General features: G+C 39.7%; 1 protein-coding gene across 5 annotated transcripts in view; it reads right to left on the bottom strand.

The window, feature by feature from the left end:
• Positions 1–24378, bottom strand: part of plce1 (phospholipase C, epsilon 1) — a 64572-nt gene that overhangs the window by 29518 nt on the left and 10676 nt on the right. For 4 of the 5 annotated variants that reach the window (XM_053864802.1, XM_053864799.1, XM_053864801.1 and 1 more), the window contains 5 exons: positions 23668–24271; positions 22845–23225; positions 22536–22742; positions 7959–8125; positions 7665–7807 (listed from right to left, as the gene is read on the bottom strand). In XM_053864802.1, the coding sequence (XP_053720777.1) occupies positions 7665–7807; positions 7959–8125; positions 22536–22742; positions 22845–23225; positions 23668–24240 (1471 nt within the window). In that variant the 5' untranslated portion in view covers positions 24241–24271. Of the gene's footprint in view, positions 1–7664; positions 7808–7958; positions 8126–12620; positions 12651–22535; positions 22743–22844; positions 23226–23667; positions 24272–24378 lie in introns of those variants that run through there. The other variant, XM_053864803.1, reaches the window with a different exon arrangement.

Raw genomic sequence — 24378 nt, 5'->3', positions numbered from 1 at the left:
ATGATTTTCGGTGAGTGACTGTCTGATACATGGTAGGATTAAAAATCCACCTGCGACCATCTAAATGTAATCTTGAATCGCCTCACGGGTCGATGAATCAACTCCACATTCTTCATGACATTTCATTGGCCATTAGGATACGATTTAATGAGGGAGGAAAAACACAATTCAAAGCCCTCACCAGATGCTAAACTCAGTGAAGATGAAATGAAAGACACTTTCAGCCTGACATGAGTCACAGCAACTTTGCCATTCAAGTCCAGTAGAGGGGAAAAGTCAGTAAAAGGGTTTGATGTTGCAGCAACACGTGCATCGAAGCAGACAAAGTGAAATCCTTCTCTCTTGGCCAGGTGATGATAATCATCCATGTGTGCGCTGTTGTTGTGCACGCGCCAAGCTGTTGACAACTTCCCATCTACAGTATGTGGGGCACTTTAACAGGTGCAACACAAGCAGCCTCAGTCAGGAATCTCAAAAATCAACCAATAACCTTTGATTCTATACATAGAGCAGAACACAACAACAAAATCATGTTTTGAAAATACAAGATTTTAGATTATGTGCTCAAACATTTTAAATACATAAGTAAAACATTTACCACCCTTAATTATGTAATTGTTATCATTTATTATCTCCAAAAATATAGAATTACACAAGTAATTTAGCTACCGCTCATCTAGGTGGGTGATGCTGATCACACCTCTGTCATTTTGAAGTGAAAATAAGCAAATAATTTTAAGCTGAAATGTGCAAATAGTATGGCTACACACTTTCAGACACAGTCAGCATGTGGCTTTGACACATAGACTACATTACATACAAAAAGACAAAATGTATACTGTAGAAGCATAAAAAGTAAGGTACGATAAGGTAAAATTCCAAATAAGATCAGCTGTGTGGTAGGATAAAAATCAAAGAGTAAAAGTGTGTTTTAAAAATGGACAGTGATGGTGCCTGTCTTGAATGAGGACAGAGGGCATTCAATAGCTAAGGGCCACTAACTGACAATGCCTTTTCTCCTCCTGTCTCTCCTTTAGTTTTTGGTACATTTAGGAGCAGCTAGTGAGCTGACCTGAGGGACCACGGAGGGACAGTGGGTTAAGAGTTCGTACAGGTATGAGGGGCGCGAACATTTAGTGCATTAAAAACGAACATCAGCCGAATTCCACTATAAACGCCACAACACTAGTTTTTCACTAAGCCATAAAAAAAAACTTCACGCAGAACCAGCAAAACAGATTTTGCGACATCATTTTGTCAATGTCCGGCAGGAATTTACATCAAAGCACAGACGACACCAATACGCACTTGAATCCAGATGCAGCTCACTCATGCACAGGCGCTAACATAAACACTTTAAAACATATAATATTTGACCTCATAAGTCACAGAAGCAGACAAACAGAGAAGCACTTGAAGCAATAAACATTGATCTGTCTGACCACTGATTTAACTGTGTTATCACAGGGAGGTTCTATCAGATATGCAGACTCTCGACCACACACACACGGATCCATGTAGACTCATAAATGTATTCACACGTTCTTGTGACCATCCAGCATGAGAACAGGGGGATGGAGACCCAGCTACAGTTAAAGATAAGGGGGGAAAATCACTTACAAGAAGAACAGAGAAACCACAACTCAGGAAACCACATCTACCCACTATTTTTCATACAAAGCCATAAAATACTGCACAACTGCAGCAGGTAAGCAATATTTAAGTGTGAAATAACTTGGAATAAGAATACTCTTAACCAGGGGTGAGCAATTCAGAGAAAAAATGTTAATAACATAAGAGAAAGTAAATGTGTCGTATAAAAATATTTTTAAAAGGAAATAAAAAAACGCTGCATTTCAAAAAGTGAAATCATACATTATGAAATGGGTTGTATGATAATACAAAACGGTTGTCATTGTAAAGCTATGAATATGTGAGGATTATCGATTTAAGAGAAAGAGAAAAACAAGAAGCATTATTACAAAATAAACATTTCAAAATCTATTTTGAGAGGCACTTTCACAAAAAGCTCTACGAAGGGCATTACTTGTCAAAGGAATATAATATAATTCATGTATGAAAAGGTATTGAAAATATATACAATCAATGAGCTGTATATGGCCCACGTATGCTCTAAACAATGTTACTGCAATGTTTAGAATTTTAGGGTGACGACTGTGAGGTGAACTAGTGACTGACTGCCATTCTGTCAACCTTCTGGTATGAGGGGGTTACACTGCACAGCACTTCTTCACGTGAAGCTGCTGCCAACAGCAGAAAAGTAGATATTCCAGAAAATGCAATCAGCTCATAAATGTGTCTCAAATCCCAACATTAATGAATAATGGTAGAAGCTTGGTCATAAAGGACAACTGGGAAAAAACAATTGGTAAAAGAAAGCATTAATTAGTTTTTTTCAGTATACGTTTTCATTCATATAAACAGGAAAAAATACATTTTTTTTATATTCATTTTTATATTGCACAGTTCAACCGAATGGCAAAGATACGGTACGGCAAACTGTGGTTAGTCCAGTAATATAAAAGATCACATTTCCGGACAAATTGAGGGGAGGGTGTCTATGCTTCAGAGCAATTGGTCAAAACATTCTTAAGATAAGGTAAAAACGGTTCTCTTTTTCAGATGCAAGACAGCTGTAATATGAAACTGTGTGTGCGCTGTGTTTTTTATCTCACCACAGCAGCTAATCAAACCAGCAAGTCTTCCAGAAAACGGCTGTCAACTTTAAACATCCTTCCTGATTTGGAATTCATTCTCAATCTCATTTACACAGAGCACCAGACCACCACACTTACAAACAAACACATGAGCTGAAGACACTGTAACTCACATGGGTTCTACTCACTGATCAGCCTGAAGTCCATTCTGTTGGAGAGCTTCATGATTGCTAGTCCCAGCTGGCTACTGCCTCCCACACTGACCACTCAGTGTCGAGGTGAGCAAGGTATACTTGTCCACATTTCAGCCACCAGTCCCGTCTCCCTTGCAGCTGCTCTCTCTCTCTCTCTCTCTCTCTCCCTCTTCCCTCCTCCCCTCTCACTTTGACACGCCAATGCTAATGTAGTCCAACTAGAGCACTGCCCACAGTTGGCCAGCTTTGTTTCAATTTAGTCTTCCAGTTAGTCTCATCAGAGCAAGCAGCATGTCCTTTCTCTAGATTACAATTGCAGCCACTCTGTTTCAGTGTCTGTGCCGCCCACTTCTACGTTACTGACCACAGTTCACACACATGTGCAAGAGTGAAAACCACAGCATAACATTGACACGCATATTCGCCACTGGCATAGATAGATGGGAGAGAGATGGTGGAAAATCTTTAATAGATTTTTTATCCATTTGACAGAAAAAATACCTACAATTCCTGGCATTACATCTCCAACTGAAACCACAATCAAGAATGCTAAATAACGTGTATAACAACCACCCTTCACCTGTAGATAGAAATTATTAACATCTTTTGCTCGTGAATGTGTACGTTCTCCACTACAGCAGCATTTTCTCAACACACTTCTCAGCTCATTTGACTTTTGCTAGAAAAGTTGTCTTCATCTCTAAAGCTATTTTAATTCAGAAAACCTACAATAGGACTTCTTAATAAAAGGTAAACTGAGCGTTTGTTTTCCTGGCGTGTATGTGTGGTACAAGATCAAAGCACTAAAGGGGACAATTATGTATTCTGCTCTTGCAGACCGCTCAATCCCCCTGACCCACGTGGTTGTTTAGAAGTGTTCAATTTGGTATTTAAATGATCACATGCATACAAATCAATAGTGTCTTCAGGTGATATGGAGAAAGAGCAAAGAGGTGCTCGAAAGATCTGCATCATAATAACAGAATAAGTTGACTATCTTCAAGCGGCTTCCACTGGGTTTTGGAAAAAAAAAAGACTATTTTCCAAAATAAATATACAAAATGCTGGATTTGTACTTGGAATAAAATATTTCACCAATTCAGTTTGTTCTTATTTCGTCTGACAGGACACAGAACTAGTGAGCAGAACTCATGATCTCAAGAGCTGAGGCAAATCATTGGTTTGGGTGCAATACCAGCTTGCAATATTTAGCGAGCATCTAAAAAACAGACTTTTCAACTTCAACCTAAGGCTGGACAATTTTGGCAAAAATGATAATCGTGATTATTTTGATTCACGTAATAATCACGATTATTCAAACGATTATTGAACAATGAACTACAATAAAACAATGTGTAGCATATAAATAATAATTTAACAGTTATATTTAACCTTCATCATGTAGGTGAAATGTTTCTTACTAGAAACACCAACTAGAAACAGCAACTTTCACAGAGACGAAGCGTGGTGCAGTGTTTGGGTGCATCGGGACAGAATGAGACGGGTATTTGATTCGTACTTACGCATTACGCATTATTGTATACCACACATAACAGCAGGTTTGTCAGACCCAGTAATGAATCTATCGTGCACTATGGGCATTTGCAATATATATACTCTGATGGGTAATTGGACATGCACTGTGTTATGGATGATCAACTGTCTTTAAAATATTATTTCTGCAGACATAAAATTAACATGAATTTTCACACACCTATTTTTAGCAATTACACAGCTTCAAAAACAATGTGTAAACCTTGAGACTTCCCTTCAATAGGATTACCCACCACATCTGTTGTCAATGGGTCTCCTGCAGCAGAGTTCAACACAATGTACAATGATGAATGAAAGGAGGAAAGAAATGTTAGACGGAAGAAAAAAAAAAAACTGGAAGGATTGAAGCAGCCTGCTTCCCCTTCAGCAGAACAGTAAATTGTAATATTAAGGAAATGGGCTTAAGAACAGGGCTTCTGGATTGTGCTGGTTCAGATCCTGGTGAGGTAAGCAGTGTGGATCTTTGGGCAAAGTCCTTGGTGCTCTGGGCTGATCTGTTGTCAGTCATTTCGGATGAAAGCGTCAGACAAATAATGTGACGTAATGATCTAACGTTATTATTAAATCAAAAGTCAAAATCACGAGCGCTGAAGAGGTATAAGAAAGTAATGAAGGCAAAATGTAGATTTGTGAATGCTACTTCAAAGGCTTCACTGTGCCTGCACGTCTTGGCTTATCGCTGCCACCTGAAATTCAAATGAGCTCAATGGTATCAGTTTGTATTTATACTACATAAAAAGGGTATCGAATTATATAGATATATAGATAAAAGAAATGTGGCCAATAAAACACTGTAAGAAAAAAAAATCACCATATGGATTCAAATTAGCTGTTAGGACTTCCAGTGCCTTTAAAGAGGTTTATATATATTGTCTATCTACTAAGCCTAACATGCAAAACTCCCTCACACAGATGCTTCAAAACACAAATGCTTCTCAGATGAATCAGAGAGGTTGATGAGGAAACTGCCTGAATTCCAATTTTTTTAATGTTTGTTTCACACTTCAACCCTCAAGTTGGACAATTTTATGTGTGCGTTCCTGCACATGACAAATACAAAAAAAAAAAAAAAACGCTCAGCCAGAATTCTGTGTGGGAGCACATCTGGCTTTCATCACTTTCCTGTATCTTGCGCATTAGAACAGGCCGTAAGTCACCTCAAAGTTATGCATTGTATGTATGAAAAAAAAACATTTAGCATCAGTCAATTATGGTTTATGCTAAAACAGGCATCACATTGTCAAATGTGTGTTTTGGAGTGGATGTGAATGAGTGCGTTGTGTGTGTGTGTGTGTGCATGTACAGTATGTGGATCTGTGATCTAAGCAGAGACAGCCTGACCGCTGGCTGCCTGCCAGTGGAAATTAATGTCAGGCTCTGGTTACCTTTGAGTCATACGTAACATCATTGCAGAGAAGCTGAACATGGAGTGACCAGCTGAGAAACTGACCGGCAGCCAGACTGACTGGATGGTGAAGTCATGTGTTGTCGCATAAGTTACAGCAAGAGGGGAAGTCAGATTAACAAAGATAAATTCACTATTAAGCTGCCCCATTATGGAAGAAATGCAGAAAGAGTCCACTACTTTAGCGATTCACAAAACGAGATGATTTCAGGGCTTTTGGAGAACGTTAATTTAAACCAATTAGTCAGGTAAAAACAGGATTTTAAGATAACACAAGTTGTCTCAAGGTTCGGGAAGCAATTTTGTGGTTTCAAACAATTGTTTTAATGCAAGCTTTCATAGAAATACTTATTTCCGCGTGAATGTCACCATTATTTCTATTTTTTTCTAGTCCCTGTCCCAGAGAGCTGAGAAAGGCACAGACAAACAAGAGGCAATCTTATTCCTGCTCTTGAATTGAATCTTGAACACTTAAAATCCATCCACTCCATATTGTCAAGCATCCTCCTCACTTTCATCTCTGAACACAAACATTGGAAGGAAATACTCAATACATCAGCAACCACTGAACATAAACAGTGACACACTCGTAACTAAATTGTGGACAAGACACACGTGGGAATGGACTGAACAGTCAACCACAGGGGGACGGCATTAAGCATTAATGCTCAGAATCAGATCAGTGAAGAAAGTGAACTTAAGAAGTGAACATACATTTGAGTGGTGGAGGACGAGTTTGGAAAGATGACAAGGACCAATGGGGAAAAGCAAGAACAGGAGCACTGTGGATGTCAACTGATGATGAAATAGTGGAGGGAGCCCTTTAAGGGAACTCCCATTTTTGTGCATCCCACCATGTGCAGTGTTTGAACACAATCATACACAAAGTTATATTTAACGCCAAAAACTGCATGGCAAAGACCAAGGGACAAACTGTACAGTATGTGCCCTACCCAACAGGCTGTCAAGAACGTCTGACTTCAAATGGGGCAACCCAAGGGTGTGTGCCAATGGCCAAGGCCCCATCTTACTCAGCCTCCTGAGACAAGTGCTTTTCCAAATAACTCAAATTCAAGAAAAATAATAACAGATCTGCACCAGTTGTCCGGGCTTTTACTGAGGTAGTCGGAACAATTTCTCATGACGTGGTGATCCATTTAATTTGGAGGCTCGCCCTTCATTGGGCTGCCCCTGAGGTTCTCAGCAAGAGTGTGCTTTCACTCTTGCATGTGAAGCGCATCAATGCTAACATAAAAAATAAGCTTCATGTAAGGATTACCCCTGCAATCTGATCGAAACAAGTCATTGAAAGAAAATGAAACTAGACACTCAGGGGAGCGCACACCTCTGCCAAAACTACACCTGCAGAAAAAAGGTCCAAAGATACCACAGGCAGCATGAAGGTGAAATAAGAAAGAGACACTCTTTTACAATTATTATTATTATAATAATTACTATATTAATAATAATTAGGTTTACAAAACTCACTCATCGTTCATCCTTATATATAGCATTATCAGCACCTATTGACTTGAAGTTTAACATACATTTTTGTTTTTAAATGGATTCCAGACTACAAAATACTGTATGTATATGTATTATAGAAATCCCACCCAAACTGCAAAATCGGACGTAATCAAGTTCTACTGTCCAGCAAATGGAAGGACAAGAACGCAACACTAAATGTGCTCTATATGTCTATCCTAAAATAAAAAGCCTCAACAATGGCAGCTGGACTAACAACTGTATCACATAATATGATGATCACTGGTCTGGTAATGATGACTCACTTTATGAGATTAAATGATGCTTGGAAAAAAATGCAGGGTCTACCTTTCAGAACAGCGTGGCTGCTTGTATGGGCAGTAACAGGGCAGGGAAAAGAGGAGCGGGCCCCAAGAGCTGCTGTTGCTTCCAACAGTGCTCCAGTCAGAAGAGAGCACACGGCTGTTCGTAGGCTACACGCACGGTAAAGCCTGAAACAATAGTAACAAACAAATGTGTGTCAAACAGAAAACACACCAAGGTTTTATCACACAAATGTATCACCTATTTACAGCAAATAATTAGCATTACCCAGAGGAGAGAGACCCACTCTGTATGAGTTTGAGCAAAGTGCAGACACACCTATTTGGACAGGATGAACCATGCCATGGAGGATCCAGGAGGGGACTTGGTTGTGGTTGGGTCCAGCAAGAATTCCTGAGGCAGACACAACCAAGAGTGGACAACAGAAGTTTTTTGGCAGGGTGGATCAGGTTGACCTCTTGTGCCAGCAGTTCATAGTTGGCAACCTGTGAAAGTTGGAAAAGAAAAAATTAAGTTTGTTGTTTATTAATTCTTATGGACGCCTTTTCAATATAGCACACACATCATTTTAATTTATTTCATTTATATTTTGGATATGACTGCAAAACACATAATTGGAGTGACTTGCAGAAACCTTTAAAGGGCCATGTAATGTCTGCAATGCAAGCTTTTAGAGGGAAATTGTGTTATATAACACAACACATAAAAAGGACTAAAAAGGAAGAACGAGTGCAATTTTCATAAACGACAAAGCAATAGCAACAATAGATTTTCCACCTCACAGTGAAGATTTACAATTTCAACCTCTTGCACGGTTACGAAACCTTTAAATAAAATGTCTGTGTGTTTATTCTACTTGCAGGGGTGATCTTGACTGGATGGACAGATGTATATACAACAGAAGAGACATGGGGGAGATGAAGAAAAGGAAATTGTAAAACAGCATAAAAAGCTCAGGACAAGAAAAAAAGAAAAAGTTCAGTTCACACTTTTCTAGGAAGCAAAACAATATAAAAGGAAACACTTATCCAGAAGAACTGACTTTTGTCTGCCCTCAAGTGAACCTGCTGACAGGCTTCAGCCTAGAGGTTTCAGAGAAAAGGCCACTTTTGCAGCATATTGCAGCACTCAGAGTGGGCACAATGGCCAATGGCGAATGAGGAAGGAAAGAAATCCAATGTTGCTGTTCAAATTTGATTCTGAAATCCATCTCGGCTGAAATCTGAAGTCTGCAGCAAAGGGTAGAATGAGACAAAATCAATCCATGTGACCACCTCATCAAGGTCTGTTATTAACAATATCATCAAAGAGATTTTTGTTTTTTGGCCGAGTGGTTGTCTGAGTGGGAGAGGTTTCCTGCATGGGGTGTAGATGGGCTGTTGTCAGATCTGAAGTGTCCCAAGAGTAGGGCTGACATACCAACTTGAATTTTAAAGTAAGCACCAAAGAATCCTGTACAAATGTCTGTAACTCATTCAACACAACAGTTACCTCACTTTATGCAATCAAGAACCTAGGGAGTAACTATATAATACGTGATCAACCAATTTAGAACAACAATGATTTTTATCGCTGGCACCAACAAGGCGTTTTGTATAGTTGACCCAGAAAACGTTCCAAATATATCAAGTTCACAGAAGGAGTTAACTCAAATAAATTGGATGTGTTCACATGGAAGACAAGTTCCTCACTACAAAGGAACCGACAGAGAATGTGATGCTATTTTGGATCCAGCAGCTGTCTTCACACATAAACAAACACACTACAAACCTTCTGTAAAAAAAACACCAACACCTAAATTGTTTTAAAAAACATACAAGTCCAGCAAAGTTCAGATGGAATCACTTAAAATTTGGTTGATATTCCTTGATCACATCTACAAAACTCAATTTTACGTGGCCCAAAATACTTTTAGATCACTAAATTATAACTATGAACTCACATCTTGGACAATGGACAAACGACCCACAGGTATGCTCAATGCTATTGGTTTCCCATATTTCCTGTTGAACGTTTTAAACACCATTAGAAAGAATTTGCATCCAACAAAGTTCTTCACAGGACAAAAATCACTAAATAAACAAGGGGGGGAAATACCATTTAAGAAATTGGATTGGTTGTTAACAGAGTGCTCCAGAAAGAATGAACAATTTTCAAAGATGCCCCAATACACAAAACAACATTCATAAAGACTGACAGTCTACACATCACACCCATGCTGAGTGCTATGCCATCAGCTCCCATTGAGAGCCTGTTGGGTAATTTTTCTGCCCTGCAACTTCCATTCCGAGAAAGGATTATTGTGGGGCACCTCAGCGATCCACTGAACTTTGAGCTGGAATGCACAGGCACCACAACAGCCATACTGTATACACATGCTTCAACGTAGGCGTCTGACTCATGCTCATGCTCGTGCCACTATGTATTCCATACCTCAGAAAATATGCACAAGCATGCCAGAGCCGAGAGGGGATGAAACCTGAGAGATACTACCACACACACATTCTGACCTCTTTACTTTCATGTACTCTCCGAACTTCTTTGACATACACTTACTTACACTGTAAATAATAGATTATCTCCGACAAACGTTTCAACCACACCTGCTCAACACTCAAACCAATTAACGTTAAATTCAGCTTGCACGTGAAAGCACTGACGTGAAGCCAAGCAAATCTTAGCACCAGTTCCTTTAAAAGCCCAGACAGCCACTCTCTTGTGAAGTAGACAGCAGAGCAACAGAAAGACTATATCTTAACTCCTTTTAGAGTCATCATGGAGGCCGAGGTGACCCCAGACTGACCAGGAGGTCAGTGTTGAAAGAGTGGGTTAAAGGTTAGGTTAACCCCTGATATTCTGGTCCATACAGAACTGAGGTCATTGAGGGGACATGCATCCTAAACTTTACCCCACACATGTAGATCACTGTAAAATCAACACTGTAAAAGCTAGAAAAGGTCTACAACAAAACATCTGCTCAACTTGTAGTCCAAGAAGAAGAAAGTAGTTTTCGCAAAACAGAACGCGACAGGGGACGAAGGTCCATTCGGTTCGACTGACATACAATACCTGAATATAAACACTATATTGTACTATGAGTATTTCTTGAGATAAGTATGTATAAATGGATATAGTTTTATATAAACACCTACAAAAAGACTAAATAAGTAAAATAGCGTTCCGTGTGCAGCAACAAGCCTCAAAATCCTCAGTTGTGCTGATGATCATCGCAGAGCTTTTTTTCCCCTCTGTCATGTTTATGAAAGTCTACCATCTGAAAAGTTGCAATACAACTCAGTAAACCAACCAGATTTCTTACCAGAAATGAAGATCAACTCTTGTCTATCATGTTTAAACCATATGTTTAATAGTAAATCAAACCAAATGCAAATAAAATCAGACTGGCTGAAAAATTATCTGTCAGGATTTTGTTGTGCTCTTGAAAACGCACTAGTCCAACTGCCATGTTTTAGAAATACTGAGCAGTACCTAATAAGATATGAATTTGAAAAAATAAAAAATAAAGCAATGGAATGTAACAAAACCTTTAATGATCAGTAAAATGTTTTTTTTAAATGTTAGAGAACAGCTTATAAGACATCACGTTGTTGAAGACACCATGTCACATTACAAGCATGGTAACCTACATTCATGTACACTTTTGTTTTCACCACCTAGAAAGGCCAGGTGTTTGTCACTCTGTTGCTGCTTGTTTAGGCAATCTACTGACGACAGTCTCCAGACACCTGAATGGTGACCCATGTGTGCTGGTCGCAACTAAAATCTGCACCACCCCAGCCCTTAGAGGACAGAGTTGATGGCCTCCATTCTGATGATTTGCATAACCACTCTAGATCTCTTCATTGAGTCCCATTGTAAATGCTGCCAAGAAAACAATAAAAAAAAAAAAACATCCACAAATCCATGACGAAAACATAAAAAGTATTTCCACGTTGTATTTTTACTTTGAAAACCGCTATGTGGCATTTTTAAATGACACCTGCATGTGAAAGAATGTTAACGCAGCTTCAAAGTCGAGGGAGCTCGGCTGCTGGTCAGACATTTTTTCAATTTTTCAGTCTTGAAGGACACGCAGCAACATTGTAACAATGCTGGAAAAAATGGCTTAGAGCACATAAAAAGGCATTTCTTATCCAGACAGGCAGAAAATACACTGCAGAACTTCATGAGAAATTGTATTGCCATACACAAGATCACATTCAGTATGACCTTAAACTCCAAGTCTTAAGGAGATTTAAGCAGATCAAGTGGGGGTCAAGAAAACTTGGTGAGTATGATGTACTGTATTTCCTCCAGCGGTGCTGGAGCAACAGTAAATAACTATCGAGCATTATTAAATACAATCTGAAATTTAAAGGGCAGAAAAAATGTTTTAACAGGAGAAGAAACAATACTACATTGAAAGTTTCTCAACATTCAAAATGGACCGGTGCAGACAAAATGCAAACACACCCTTTCTTAGGTAAATGAAGGAAGTAACTTCATCGATGAACGATTTACTTTGGTGGAGCTTGTCCAATATATTTGTTAGACAAGCAGCTGTATGCTTGCTGTTTCTCCTTTTGGCCGGTATTTGCTTCTGCTGCCTGCCAAACAAGGTGATTAAAATGTAGTTCAAGAATGTTACGGTTACTCCTGTGAACAAATATGCTTTGTGCATGTCTATGATTTTCTGATCTTCTCCAACAACATATCCCTGTTTGTGCTGACATTCTCCAAATAATCAGTTTTTAGTTTGATCCAAACATAGTCTATTGGCTGATGATCATGCTGTCTCAGGGCCCAGTGCTTTGGACAGCTCTCCCTTCAAGTTCTAAACAGACTAAGTCAATCCAGATTGCTAGATCGACTTTACCGTGCATTTAATCTCCATTATCAATCTCCGTCATCAACAGTAGAGAATATATTGTCTGCAGAGTAGGAATGACTCGTGAGACATTGCACCCATGTTTCACTCACCCTTCGCCATCTCATTTTATCAAGCCAAAAAAATTCTTTCTGTATGATGTTACGCGCATTAAGGTACATTTGGTTCATAACAAATGGGAAGAGCCGGGCAAAAAAAAAATTAACAGACACAATCTGCAGAGGATCACTTAGAGAGGACAAAAAGGGGTCATATACTGAGGGCTAAACAACCTAGAACTCATCAACATAAGCACCCACCGGGACCCATCTCCTTCACAACACGTCACCCCTTCACACATCCCCCTTTCTGTTCTCATGATGTCATATCATTGCAAGAGTTGGGAGAATAGAGTTTAGTCTCATCAGTTATGCTCTCACTGACACACTCTTGCATGTAGGAAGTCCTTTTAAAAGATCTAGTCAGATCCACTAGCCGAGTCCTCTGGGATTATTGTCGCAACAAAAGAAAACGCCACCAAGCATATACTGGCTCCCTTTTAACGTCCTCTACATTAACAAACAAAATAATTAACGTAAAACAAAATAATTACAAGTCTGATTTTAGCACTACTTTAAAAAGATGAAACCGAAGCTTAAGTTTTACCTACTCACCACTTCACAAGCAAAGATGAGATAAAAGGGAAAATGAAAAAATACAACGCTCCAACGTTACCCAGGTAAAGTATAAAACAGAGTAGAAAGAAATGAGGCTCTAGAGAGAGAGAAAGAAGGAGAGAGAGGGAGGAAAATAATGTTAGTGAGATAGAGATCTTGACATCAGTAACACAAGCAACAGGCAAGCGAGGAAGATAAACAGGGAGGAAGAGAGCAAACTCTATGAAGGAGGAAAGAAAGTGACAGATATTCGATCTGTGCCTCGGAGTGAAGGTACCCCCATATTAGGTGTGGGACATCTGACCCACAACGACTCGAGATACTATCATGGTGCACACTGTAAACACACAAAAGCATGGGAGACAAGAACACAGGGCTTCTATCGATTTCCCTCAAGGAGCCTGTAGAATCTGTAAACTTGTCAGACCCAACTCAAATAAATCCACTGTGTTTTGTTTATAAGATAGGACCCAGGAGCAGCAAACCTGCCACATAATGATTTTCATAGTCACACATCGCAGCAACGGAGTTGTGCAAAACTGCTGTAAAGCATTTTGCTTTTGTAAAGCACTTGATTTTCATTCATTCTTCAGCATGGATCTATCCAAATCACACTGTTGCAAGTCTGAGCGATTGCAATTGTGCACACAGTGCAACAGGACGGAGACTTGACATGAGACAAGGCAAAGGGAAATAACTCCTATACTGTAGGTATGACCTCTACCTTGCTATAGGTTTTAACACTTTTGAAACTGAAAGCAAATTGATGTAAATTCAACTTTACGACTGAAGCCAACATTCTCATGAGAAACAATGACCCAAAAGTCTTAACTTTTAGACACATTTAACCTTCCTGTGTTGTATCCTATATAATTGGAGAATTGCATTTGTCATGTTTCTGTCACGTTCCGTCTTTACAACACATTAGTCTGTGTGGTTAGAATATTTGACAGACAAACAGTTGTGTTCTTAAAGTTTGATGTTTTAGGGCAGTTTAAACCTCTAGCAAAATCAAGCAGATAAATGTCATCAGTCCCGTAATATAGATACAGGCTTATATCTGATTATGGAGTGTGTCATGAAGACCAACAGCCAAAATGAATGCATGTGTCACCGAAAAAAACATGAACACGATTTGTAAAATTTATGCAATTGTCTGGCATCCTTTCATCCTGCTTTGCTTTGATCAATATTCTGAGAATAACAATGGCCTCTGGAGCAGGACTTGGGAATATTTAATGAAACACTTGTCTTTTGTAGCGTTTCTTGTTTTAGAAAAATTAAAATTATGACAATATAAACTACCAGAATCGCAGCTCACTAGGACCTGTCAGGGGAATACTATTTTAGTTTGTTTTTCATTTATAATTGTCCTTTGCACGAGCATGACGTTTTCATTTCGAGAGGTCTAGCCCCCTCTGGTGGCACATACTGGTGCGTGAAAGCAGTCCAGGTTTAAATTGAATACACTCTGGGTGTAAAATTTCATATCAATCGGTTCAGGTCAGTGTTTGTTATTATTAATTGCTGCCAAACACATGAGAATGTGTCATCTAATGACATCAATGAAATCAGTAGTGAAATCTAAATCAACATTAATGAATCACACAAGAGTATGTGTTTCACACCGGATGTGAAATGCTTAACCCACAAGACAGTTGTATTGTTTCCTGATTATATATGACATATATTCCAAAATGTCAAATGAAAGCCAAACCGGTTATATGCAGGCTAAAATGTTTCTAGGCAGCTACTGGAACACGATCAAAATCCTTTGAACTGCTTATAAATACTACCATTTTATAAGAAATCTTAGGTCATTTAGACGGTCCAAAACAAAGTAGTTTGTCCAGATGAAACGCCAATATTGAGGGAATAAAAATCCATTTGATTACAGCAGCCATGTACTGTATTAAGAACCAAACACCAACAGATGGCACCAAAATCTGCCTTCGTAGAGCAGCGAATGTTTTTGAATTGACTGTGGAGCACTGACAGTTTGTCCGTCCAACAATCACCTCTGGGCTATTTCCCTGTCTCAGTGAGAAATCCATATTGGCTGGGCTGGATTGGACCAGGTGCGCCTCTCCAAGGCAGACCACACACTGACAGCCCACTTCTCAAATACACACTCACACATTGTGGGTTTGAAATGCCTGGGGCAACGCACGCCAGCAAAGTAAGCAGAACAAACACAGCAAAAGTACCAAGTGAATCAATTTCTTTAAGTATGATTATCTAATCTAATCTAAAGCATGGCTGCTCTGATTCAGAAATGAGAGGCCATTATGCTCTCCTGGAATTTCATTAACACATATATATTTGAATGGTGTTGCATCAAGTTTTTCGATAGCAGCCTGACAGTGGTGGGTCAATATTCTCTGCATAGCGTCATAGCTGGTCATACCCTCGAGTTTAACAACCTTGGCTCAGGCCATGGAGAGGAACCGCCTGCAGAAAGGCACTTTTCCCACGCGTGGATGTGAAAAATCCACAGCTAGCAACACACACACTTGCACTATTCAACCCCTATTCAACACTCCACATGCCTTTTTGACACCCTTCTGTGACCACAAAAAACAAGAGATTTAATGCAACGCAAACATGAGCAGTGGTTGCATATACCCACATGAAACTGGCTTTGATGAACTGGCAGATAGACCGGATACTGTAGATTAAAGAAACTCTACTTCTCACCAAAGCATGCCAGTAATTTAGGGCCCTGATGTTGCTGTGGAACCACATGTCTGACAAACACGGGTGTCTCTCACTGTGAACACACACACACACACTCTCTCAAACACACACACTAATCTCTGGTTAAGCCGCAACAGCCAGCTGAGAGGTGAAAGTGCCCTGCTTGGCACATTCTTTTGTAGTGGCAAGAGAATATGAGAGTAGGACACATGAGGTTAAACAAGCATGACATTAGAGGGGAGTAAGCTGCTGCCTGTGTTTGTGGGTGGCCACACATAATTTGGAATCTATATTGTATAGTAACTAACGGAACAAGTACAAATAAATAAATAATTCCCAGCCTGAAACTGGGCTGCACGTGATCCATACACTAACCATAGTGGATACGTGCACTTTTGTATGCTTGTATTGTGTAAGATTTTACACAACACATCAAACAGTTCGTGAGCTAAGGGCAATTTTTTAAAAAAGAATGAAGCATTTGAATGTGTAAGATTATCTGTTGTCTGTCGTGGGTCAAATGTGAATTTGTGTAGTTATGGATGTATTTAATAGTGTATCTATTATTTCACGTGAATCTTTCTTAAAGCAGCAGAGGGGTAAGATTTATCAATAAATATATTTTCATATTGAACAGACATCACCAAGTCTGTGTCTCTATCTCTCTGTATCTCTAGACAACACAGCCCGCCCTCCTGACTACCACATACTTTTACAGCACCTATGCCGAGCTAAGTCAGCAGTGATCATTCATTATCCTCATGGCAGAAGAGTTCACAGCGAAGAAGCACGAATCTGACAGCGCAAGAGAACCAAAGACAAAGAACTCAGATGCAGAAATGACAGTGTTTGTACCAGACTGTTCACCACAGGTCTTTGGTGCGTTATCAAATGTGGGGAACATATTTTTGAGATGCTAACAAATGTGCCAGTGTCAGCTCGTCATTTTATTCTTTTAATAAAGAATAAAATGTTCCAGTTCTGAATCAGAGTTGATGCACTCTCTGGTTTGGACAAGTGTAAGATGCTCTATCAGAACGGTGTCTACAGGTGACTCCACTGCAGACCTGTGGGGAGCTGCTGAGAGACGTGACCACCGTCGACATACCAACATCCTAGGCAATCGTTCATGCAGTCAGAATGAGGTTTTATTATCTGAATCAGTCGGTCTGTCAGCTGCATTAGCCTCTTGCTGGATCTCCTCACTAGCTGAATGATGGACTGTGATTCCTGAAGTTGAATGATAGATGTTTCTAGAGTTCAAACATAAGCTTGACAGTGTTGTTTATACTGCCAGCTGTCATTAAATATTTCTTTCTTTGTGAACAAATAAATGAGGGATGGGCGGTGGGGAATGGGAAGTTTGACAGTTTGCAATTACACTATTTTACCAGCGGCACCGCCAAAAACAAATATTCTTAAACTGTGCATTGCTTTTAACAATTTTTTTTAACAAATAATCGGTTAAGGTTACATACATGCATCCCATTGACCATCAGACTCACGTATCAAATCATGCTGATGGTTGAATACTGTGATATGTATTGTATTGCGAGCTGAATACACGTATGGTGTCACATTGTGAGATTAGTGCATCACTGCAGCCCTACCTGCCAGTCTAGCATAGGCCCTACAGAGGCCCCCCTCGAATCTAGCCAGCATAGTTCTCATTCACTCACTCGTCATACTGCTAACTTCATATTACTGAAGTGCTTGCACAGAGGTACCTCACACGCACAGAGTTACCGCTGCACCACCACAGTGAGTTGAGTCTCCACACCGTTTTAAGTAATAGCAGAAATCTCAAATCTCAACCAGCGGGTTCCAGTAAGTCCTACAGTAAAAACTGCTTTGTTTTATGAGACTTTTAGGTCAAATGTTCAGAAAGTTCAGAGTGAATTATGATCATAAACCGTGGCAACAGGCCAACCACCCAAAATTAAAAAAAGAAAACATCTGTTGCGAAATAGTAGTTGAACAGATTTCAGAACCCCGCCTTTAAAAAGAACACAGCGGTTTAGCCGAGACATGGGTGGCTTTGTGTGCAGAATGATTAACTGTCCAAAATAGTAAAAACGGATTGAGCTGCAGTAGGATTAACAACAAAGTAAACAAGAATGAGTTTTATACAACCTTCTAAATGAAGAATGCCTTATCATCTGACAACCAGGTCAATATTTAACAACAATATCTCAACAATAGACGACGTCAGAACTGATTACTTACAGCCAGTTTAATCTTCACGTCAGTGTTAAGAAGTCTACGGTAATACTTAGGCAACAGAATTGTCATGATTTGGCAAAGATGTGTTTTCATTTTAGGGCCAAGATCTTAGGAATATTTTCGTGCCTCTTTCAGGCATCTTAAGGTGTGGCCACCCTGGAGATAAAATGTGACAATGGGTTAATCAGGTGTAGCTGATAGTTGCAAATGAATTGGTCATTTAGTACATGTTGAACACTAACTCAACCATAAAGAATGGATTCAATCCATGGCCCAAAATGGAAACAGAAGTTTTGAAAGAACACAGAAGAACGTCTGACAATGTCACCAGATTGTTTCCTTCTAACTATTGTGCTTGTGTCATTAGACTTTTCTTGGGAAAAGCACAGGAGAATATTTCCCATTATAGATATTGTTCATTTTTAACACTCTGTGTGAAAATACTGAAGAGGCCTTGAGAAAAAAAGACACAAAAATTCCTGGTAGAGACTCCCAACTCCCAATGGACCACTAAAACCCTCCTGAAATAGTAAAACAGTGACAGTCTTACTCCCACTAAGTGTGTTGGCTTTTCATGGCTTTAAGTATGTGGACATGGGTGGATGTGTGTGGTGACTTACCACTCAGCCCAACATCAGGTAAGGCAAATGAAAGGAGTCCGTAGGGGTATAATTTGGAAGGTCCACAAAGTAAAACTGTAATGGCTTTTGGGAAAAGAGAGTTTGATCTCCATAACAGCTGGGCAAGTGCATGGATTTTACTGCTCCTCATGCAAACAGTAATGAAACACTTCCGTATTCTCCAACTTCCCTGACATTTAAAAAAGACTGCGGAGGTAGGAATGAAGTTGTTTCTGATTTATAATTCTTTTTTCCCCAATATGTACAACGTGTTTTTTTCTTTCAGCGAGAGGATGTCTACACAGACAAGGGCTCAATGAGAAGTGGATTATTGACTTGTCTATTTTAGCCAGTGCCTGAGGAGGTTCCAGTTGTTGAAATAACAGCTGTAAGCAAGTGTTTTGAATTTTTTTTTAATTGCACGTCAATGGGCGAGAAAGTATTCGAAGTAGGACAACGTGAATGTCAAAATGGCAATTGAAAATAGCGTGTAAAGAGGAAAGGCAAATTGTTTGACTGGAGTGCATCTTCTGGACTTAAGTGTTTGAGTCCCATAAATCGGGTGACAACCACAGTGGAGATATAACTATTTAGTACTGCTAATCTTAAGACAAAATATGAATTGAAAATATAGTTTTTTTACTTGTGATTAATACTCGTTCATCTCACCTCATTATGTGCAATGTAAAAAGCATTGCTTGGTTATTATAATTATTTCTTATTTATAGATATGAGGTAGATAAAACTATTGGGACAATAACAAGAAGTTGGTTAGGGTTAAGAGTATGTCTGGAGTGCTTCCCTGACAAGGAAGAATCCCACTTGATGAAATTTGAAATAAGACAAAGAAAATAATATAAAACAAAGTCGAAGGAAGTCCCAAAGTTATTTGTATTGCTTTTAGTCTTCTTTTACTAGTGGTGCTGCTCTATGTTTTCTCAGGGTTTGCTCTTACACCACTCAAGTAAAGTTAATGGGATCTTCCGATAAAGAAAGTGTTGGCATCCCCCCAATCTCAATGGGGTCATTATTAAAACAGCTAAGCCTGGACTTACCTCAGCCTGTATTTGCAAAACCACAGTGGACTCATAAAAACACACTGCCAAGTCTGAAACTACACTGCTGCATGCAATCCAGTATTTGTGTGTGTGCGTGTGTGACAGTGTTTGGGGGCATGAGGGCCCCATCAGCAAGTGAGAAACCTTAGACAGAGGTCTGTTGTTGCAGCTTTGTGTGTATTTATGCTTGAGTCCACCAGATCCATGTAGGAGTGGTCTCATAATCAGTGTGGTGCCCACATCTCTTAGTGTAAAAGTCATAGCCCTGTCATTTGGAAGCAACTGCACACTTTTTGAAGAAAATGAAAACTGTACAAAAAGATGAAAATGCTACGAGCATGGATGACTTCAAAATGTTCTCAAGCACAGTAGAGGTCAGATGAGAGCTGTTACACCTACTGCAAGTAAAAAAAAAAAACGTATGACTAGCAATATGAGCGTTGCTTTGCAACCCTCTGACCCTTTATAATGGAATCCTGCTGGGAGAACAAGTACTCTCCTCGAGATATGAGTCAATGTATTTTCTTTAAGGTTTCCTGTTTGATGTTTCCTATAAAAAGCAGTATTTCTTCAAAACAAATGAACCGTATCCTTCAGCCATTGAATAAGTGTGGAAAACTGTCTCACATTCAGCAAATGTTTTATTAAGCGTATCATGTGATAACTGAAATAGATTATTCTATTTCATTTGATTTCATTCATTGAAGTCAGTTTTGTGTTTCCAAATATTGAAAATGAGAGGGTAAATCCTTCGGCGGCACTAACACATGAACAGCAGCAAACAAAGGAAGTCTGCTGTGAGATGGAATATGTTCATAATGCCATTTTCATTTATCTCATTTACTTAACTTTATTTTACAGAGTTGCTGGATTTACCACGCTTTTGGAAACAAGCTCATCACTTATATATGCTTACTTATATAACTTACTAACTCACTTATATAATACAGTGAAGTACAAGTGAAGTAAAAGTGCATTTTTCAGTTTACTCTGAAAAATGCAAACCTACCCTGCTTTTTATCCTCCATTTCTGACTAAAAAAATGATTTGAGGAAAAAAATAATTTAACTAGGAGTCCATGTAACATGTTAAGCTCAATGAGGACAAGGAATGTCGGCACATTGCAAATCGGAAAACACACCTATGAAATTTAAATCCCAAAGTAAATTTGCAAGACAGTGAGTGTCATATCGAAAATGCCTCAATTCATTTATGAGACTGTTGACCACCTTGATTGAAAAAAATAAAAAATCTACATAACATGACTTGCTACCAAGTTTGAAAAGACGCAGATGCGCCTCTGCCCTCACATGTTTTTACTTTCGACAGGAAGAGCAAGGATAAGATAACCAAAAACAACAGCAAATTATCCCTCAGGAATTTAACCACTTCTGTCCACTTACAAAAGTTAGACATTTCTAAAAACGGGGGTTGAACAGCAGACAGAAAGTGATCTATTGAACGAAAGACTGACTGATCTGGTGTCTCTCTCTCCGTCTGGCTGGAAACTGAAATATAACACAGTAATATCCTGCGCTCAGATTCCATTTCCTTAGGTCTTTTCAATGTCTTACTCACTCAATCTCAAATTTCCATGGCTAGTCTTAATGCTTTCATGCCGAGTAAATTTTCACATGTGCGCTCACACAGTTGTACGCGTCCCCCAGGTTCAACTATTAAGTCTGTCAGTAATACATGCTGCAGGTCTAACAGAAAATAAATCAATCTTACACAGCAGGGACCTGAACAAAGAGTGAATGTGTATGAGTGTCAGTGTGTGTCTGTGTTTGTGACCCTTAACATATTTCTCATACAGCATATTCATTACCTACCGTGTAACTGGCAGCACAGCTCTATCCAAACAATGGAAAACACAATTCCTTTTCCCCTTACTGAGCCAGTAATCAAGTCATAAAGTTGCTTCAATAGCTCTGGCATGCTTCGAGCAAGTTAAGGAGGATAAAAGAGGGCTATCAGAATATCAAATGCTTTGTCATTTTAAGACGCACATTCAGAATCTTTGGGATGATCACAATCATGTTCAGGAAAAAGATACTCATGCCAGGGAAAAATCCAAGAGAAACCAAGGAGAAAAAAAATGTCTCAAGTTCATTATGGAACTCGTGAAATTGTTTTTTAAATTATTTTTCTTTTGTAGACCCACACACTGCATGGAGCATCATTTACCCTTCAGGCTGAAGAACTGAAGACATCACACAGTTAGGCTCAATATGTTTTAAGTCACTAAAAGGGCCAAATACAACACTTTTATTGGCACGACAGTGGGAGCTGAGGTTTGGACATTATTCCCAGTGACTACTCTTCAACAAAAACCATACATGAGACAGCAGTAGGTACAGCTATGGCATGCATACATACATACATCATCATCAACTAACCACCGTATAGTCCTGTTCAGGGTTGTGGTGAGTGTTGGAGCCTATCCCAGCAGTCATTGGGCGAAAGGCGGGAGTACACCCTAGACAGGTCGCCAGTCCGTCACAGGGCACACACACACACACCAATCACACACACATGCACACCTAGGGGCAATTTCAGAGTGTGCAATTAACCTATCGAGCATGTCTTTGGGCTGAGGAAGGAAAGCAGAGAAGCAGGAGAAAAGCCACACGCATCGAAACCGCAACCTTCTTGCTGCAAGGCGAACTTGTTTTGTTGTGCAACATGAATAATTTAAATGTATTCTTTAAGTGTAAGATCTTGATACAGAATAGCAAAAATCAACAGCCTACCTTTTGCAGTCTAAGACCAACGTAGTGAAGCATCAACTGGCAGGCTGTGAGTTCTTCAATGCCACCTCTAAAGAATGGCCAAAGATCATGTCTGTCTGGTGTCCACTTCCCCTGGCAGACAACATCCTTCCATAGATCTACCGAGATGCGCCCAGTTGGAAGAGTCCTGACGATCGCTTGAGTTCCAGTACAAACAGACTTGGTCACCTTTGAAAGAGACATATCCACAGTGTTAATGTGTTGCAACAGTGAAAGCCAGATACTCTAGACTTGAGATACATCCAGATTTAACTTCAACTTTGAGAATACCTTTTTGTTGTTCTTGAAGAAGCGCCTGACCAAAACAGTGGAACGTTCTTTCCGGTTTCTCGCAAAATCTATGTCATCCAGCGAAGAGTCCTCTTCCTCCCCGTCAGAGCTGCTGAAGGCTGGGCTCACTTCAGGTGTCCCTCGCTCCTCATGCCTCCTGGTGGTTGCCATGGTCTCCAGAGAAGTCCGTCTCAGGAAGAAACTTTCCAAGGAGCACTTCTTCACTCTTGGCTTTCTGTTGAGCCTCTCCAAACTTGAGTAACCATCTTTGAGCCTGTGTCCACTTCGGTGCTTCCTTTGGCTTTCCAGTTGTGGAGAATTACAAGGAGATGATGTTAAAGAGTTGGGCTCACTGGAAGACGTTAAGAGGTACGTTGAGGTCTATGATTAAAGAAAAGAGAACGAGAATAGTTGGTCCGATCATAACATTTTCAAATTGCCATTTATTAATATTTTTTTATCTAAACATGTAGTACGTGTTGCTGGTGATGTTACATGACAGTGTCTTCTCCATGGCTTGTTGAACGATCCGAGTGAAGTGCTGTGCAGTAGTATCCGTGAGACAAAGTATCAGAAATGAGGTGGTGAAAGTCACCATATCCATGATCAACCTTCACTCTAAATCACTTATTGCCTTGTTTACTGTGGCAGTGTGACCATGCTACTACTGTTGATGTATCAAATAGCCAATAATACAGCATAATAGCTGAAAAAATGTATTGTGAAAACAAAGGCTCAAGTCAATTATTGAAGTTTCACATGAGTAGCAAATCATACTAGAAACAGTTCCCTTCGCTTAACTCAGAGCATCCTTATACATTACCTTGTAGAAAGCCATCACAGACACAGGCATGCTGCTGCGACGGGCGTGATGCTGGTTTGGTCGAGACGTATAGATGACTTGAGAACTGTAATCAGGACTATTGCAGGGGCTTTGAGTGGACTTGGGACAACAGTTCTTGGTGCTATTAGCATGCTCATTAATGCTGGTGCTGTTGTGCAAGTATTCATTTTTCTTTCTGATTGTATCGATAGTTTCCAGTTGGCCCAGACACTCTGTGGTATCACTTGGAGGGCATTTCTCAAAGGTTGTCTTGATATTTTTATCAAGAAAATGCTCTTGGTGAGGCTCTCTCTCTGGGCAAAATGCCAAACACTCATAATCTTTGTCCAAAAATGTCCCTTCGTCGTGATCACAAGTTAGCTTCCTATAGAATAGAAGCGAGGGGCTGCTTCGCTGTTTCGATTGCCACAACTGCTCAGAGAATTTCTGTGTTTCCTGGCTGTCATTGGAGCGTCTTGCTTCTCTGCTGGTCCTAAGTCCGGATGATGGCGGTGAAGTATGCTGAGACACAGCAACAGTCTTGACCATCTTTTGATTTTTTTCAGATGTCATGTTTTCTGTGTCTTATCTTCTCTCACTGGGACTGAAAGGTTAAAAAAAAGCCTTGCATTTGTATTGAGAAGTGAAACTTGTCAGTAGAAACCAGCAATCAAACAATGAGAGACATTCAATTAGAGTGACAGCTTTTGA

This window comes from Synchiropus splendidus, chromosome 5 (assembly GCF_027744825.2).
Source record: "Synchiropus splendidus isolate RoL2022-P1 chromosome 5, RoL_Sspl_1.0, whole genome shotgun sequence".
NCBI classification, from domain to species: Eukaryota; Metazoa; Chordata; class Actinopteri; order Syngnathiformes; family Callionymidae; genus Synchiropus; species Synchiropus splendidus.
The sequence above is the reverse complement of the archived record's forward strand: the minus strand, read 5'-3'. Positions and strand labels throughout refer to the sequence as shown.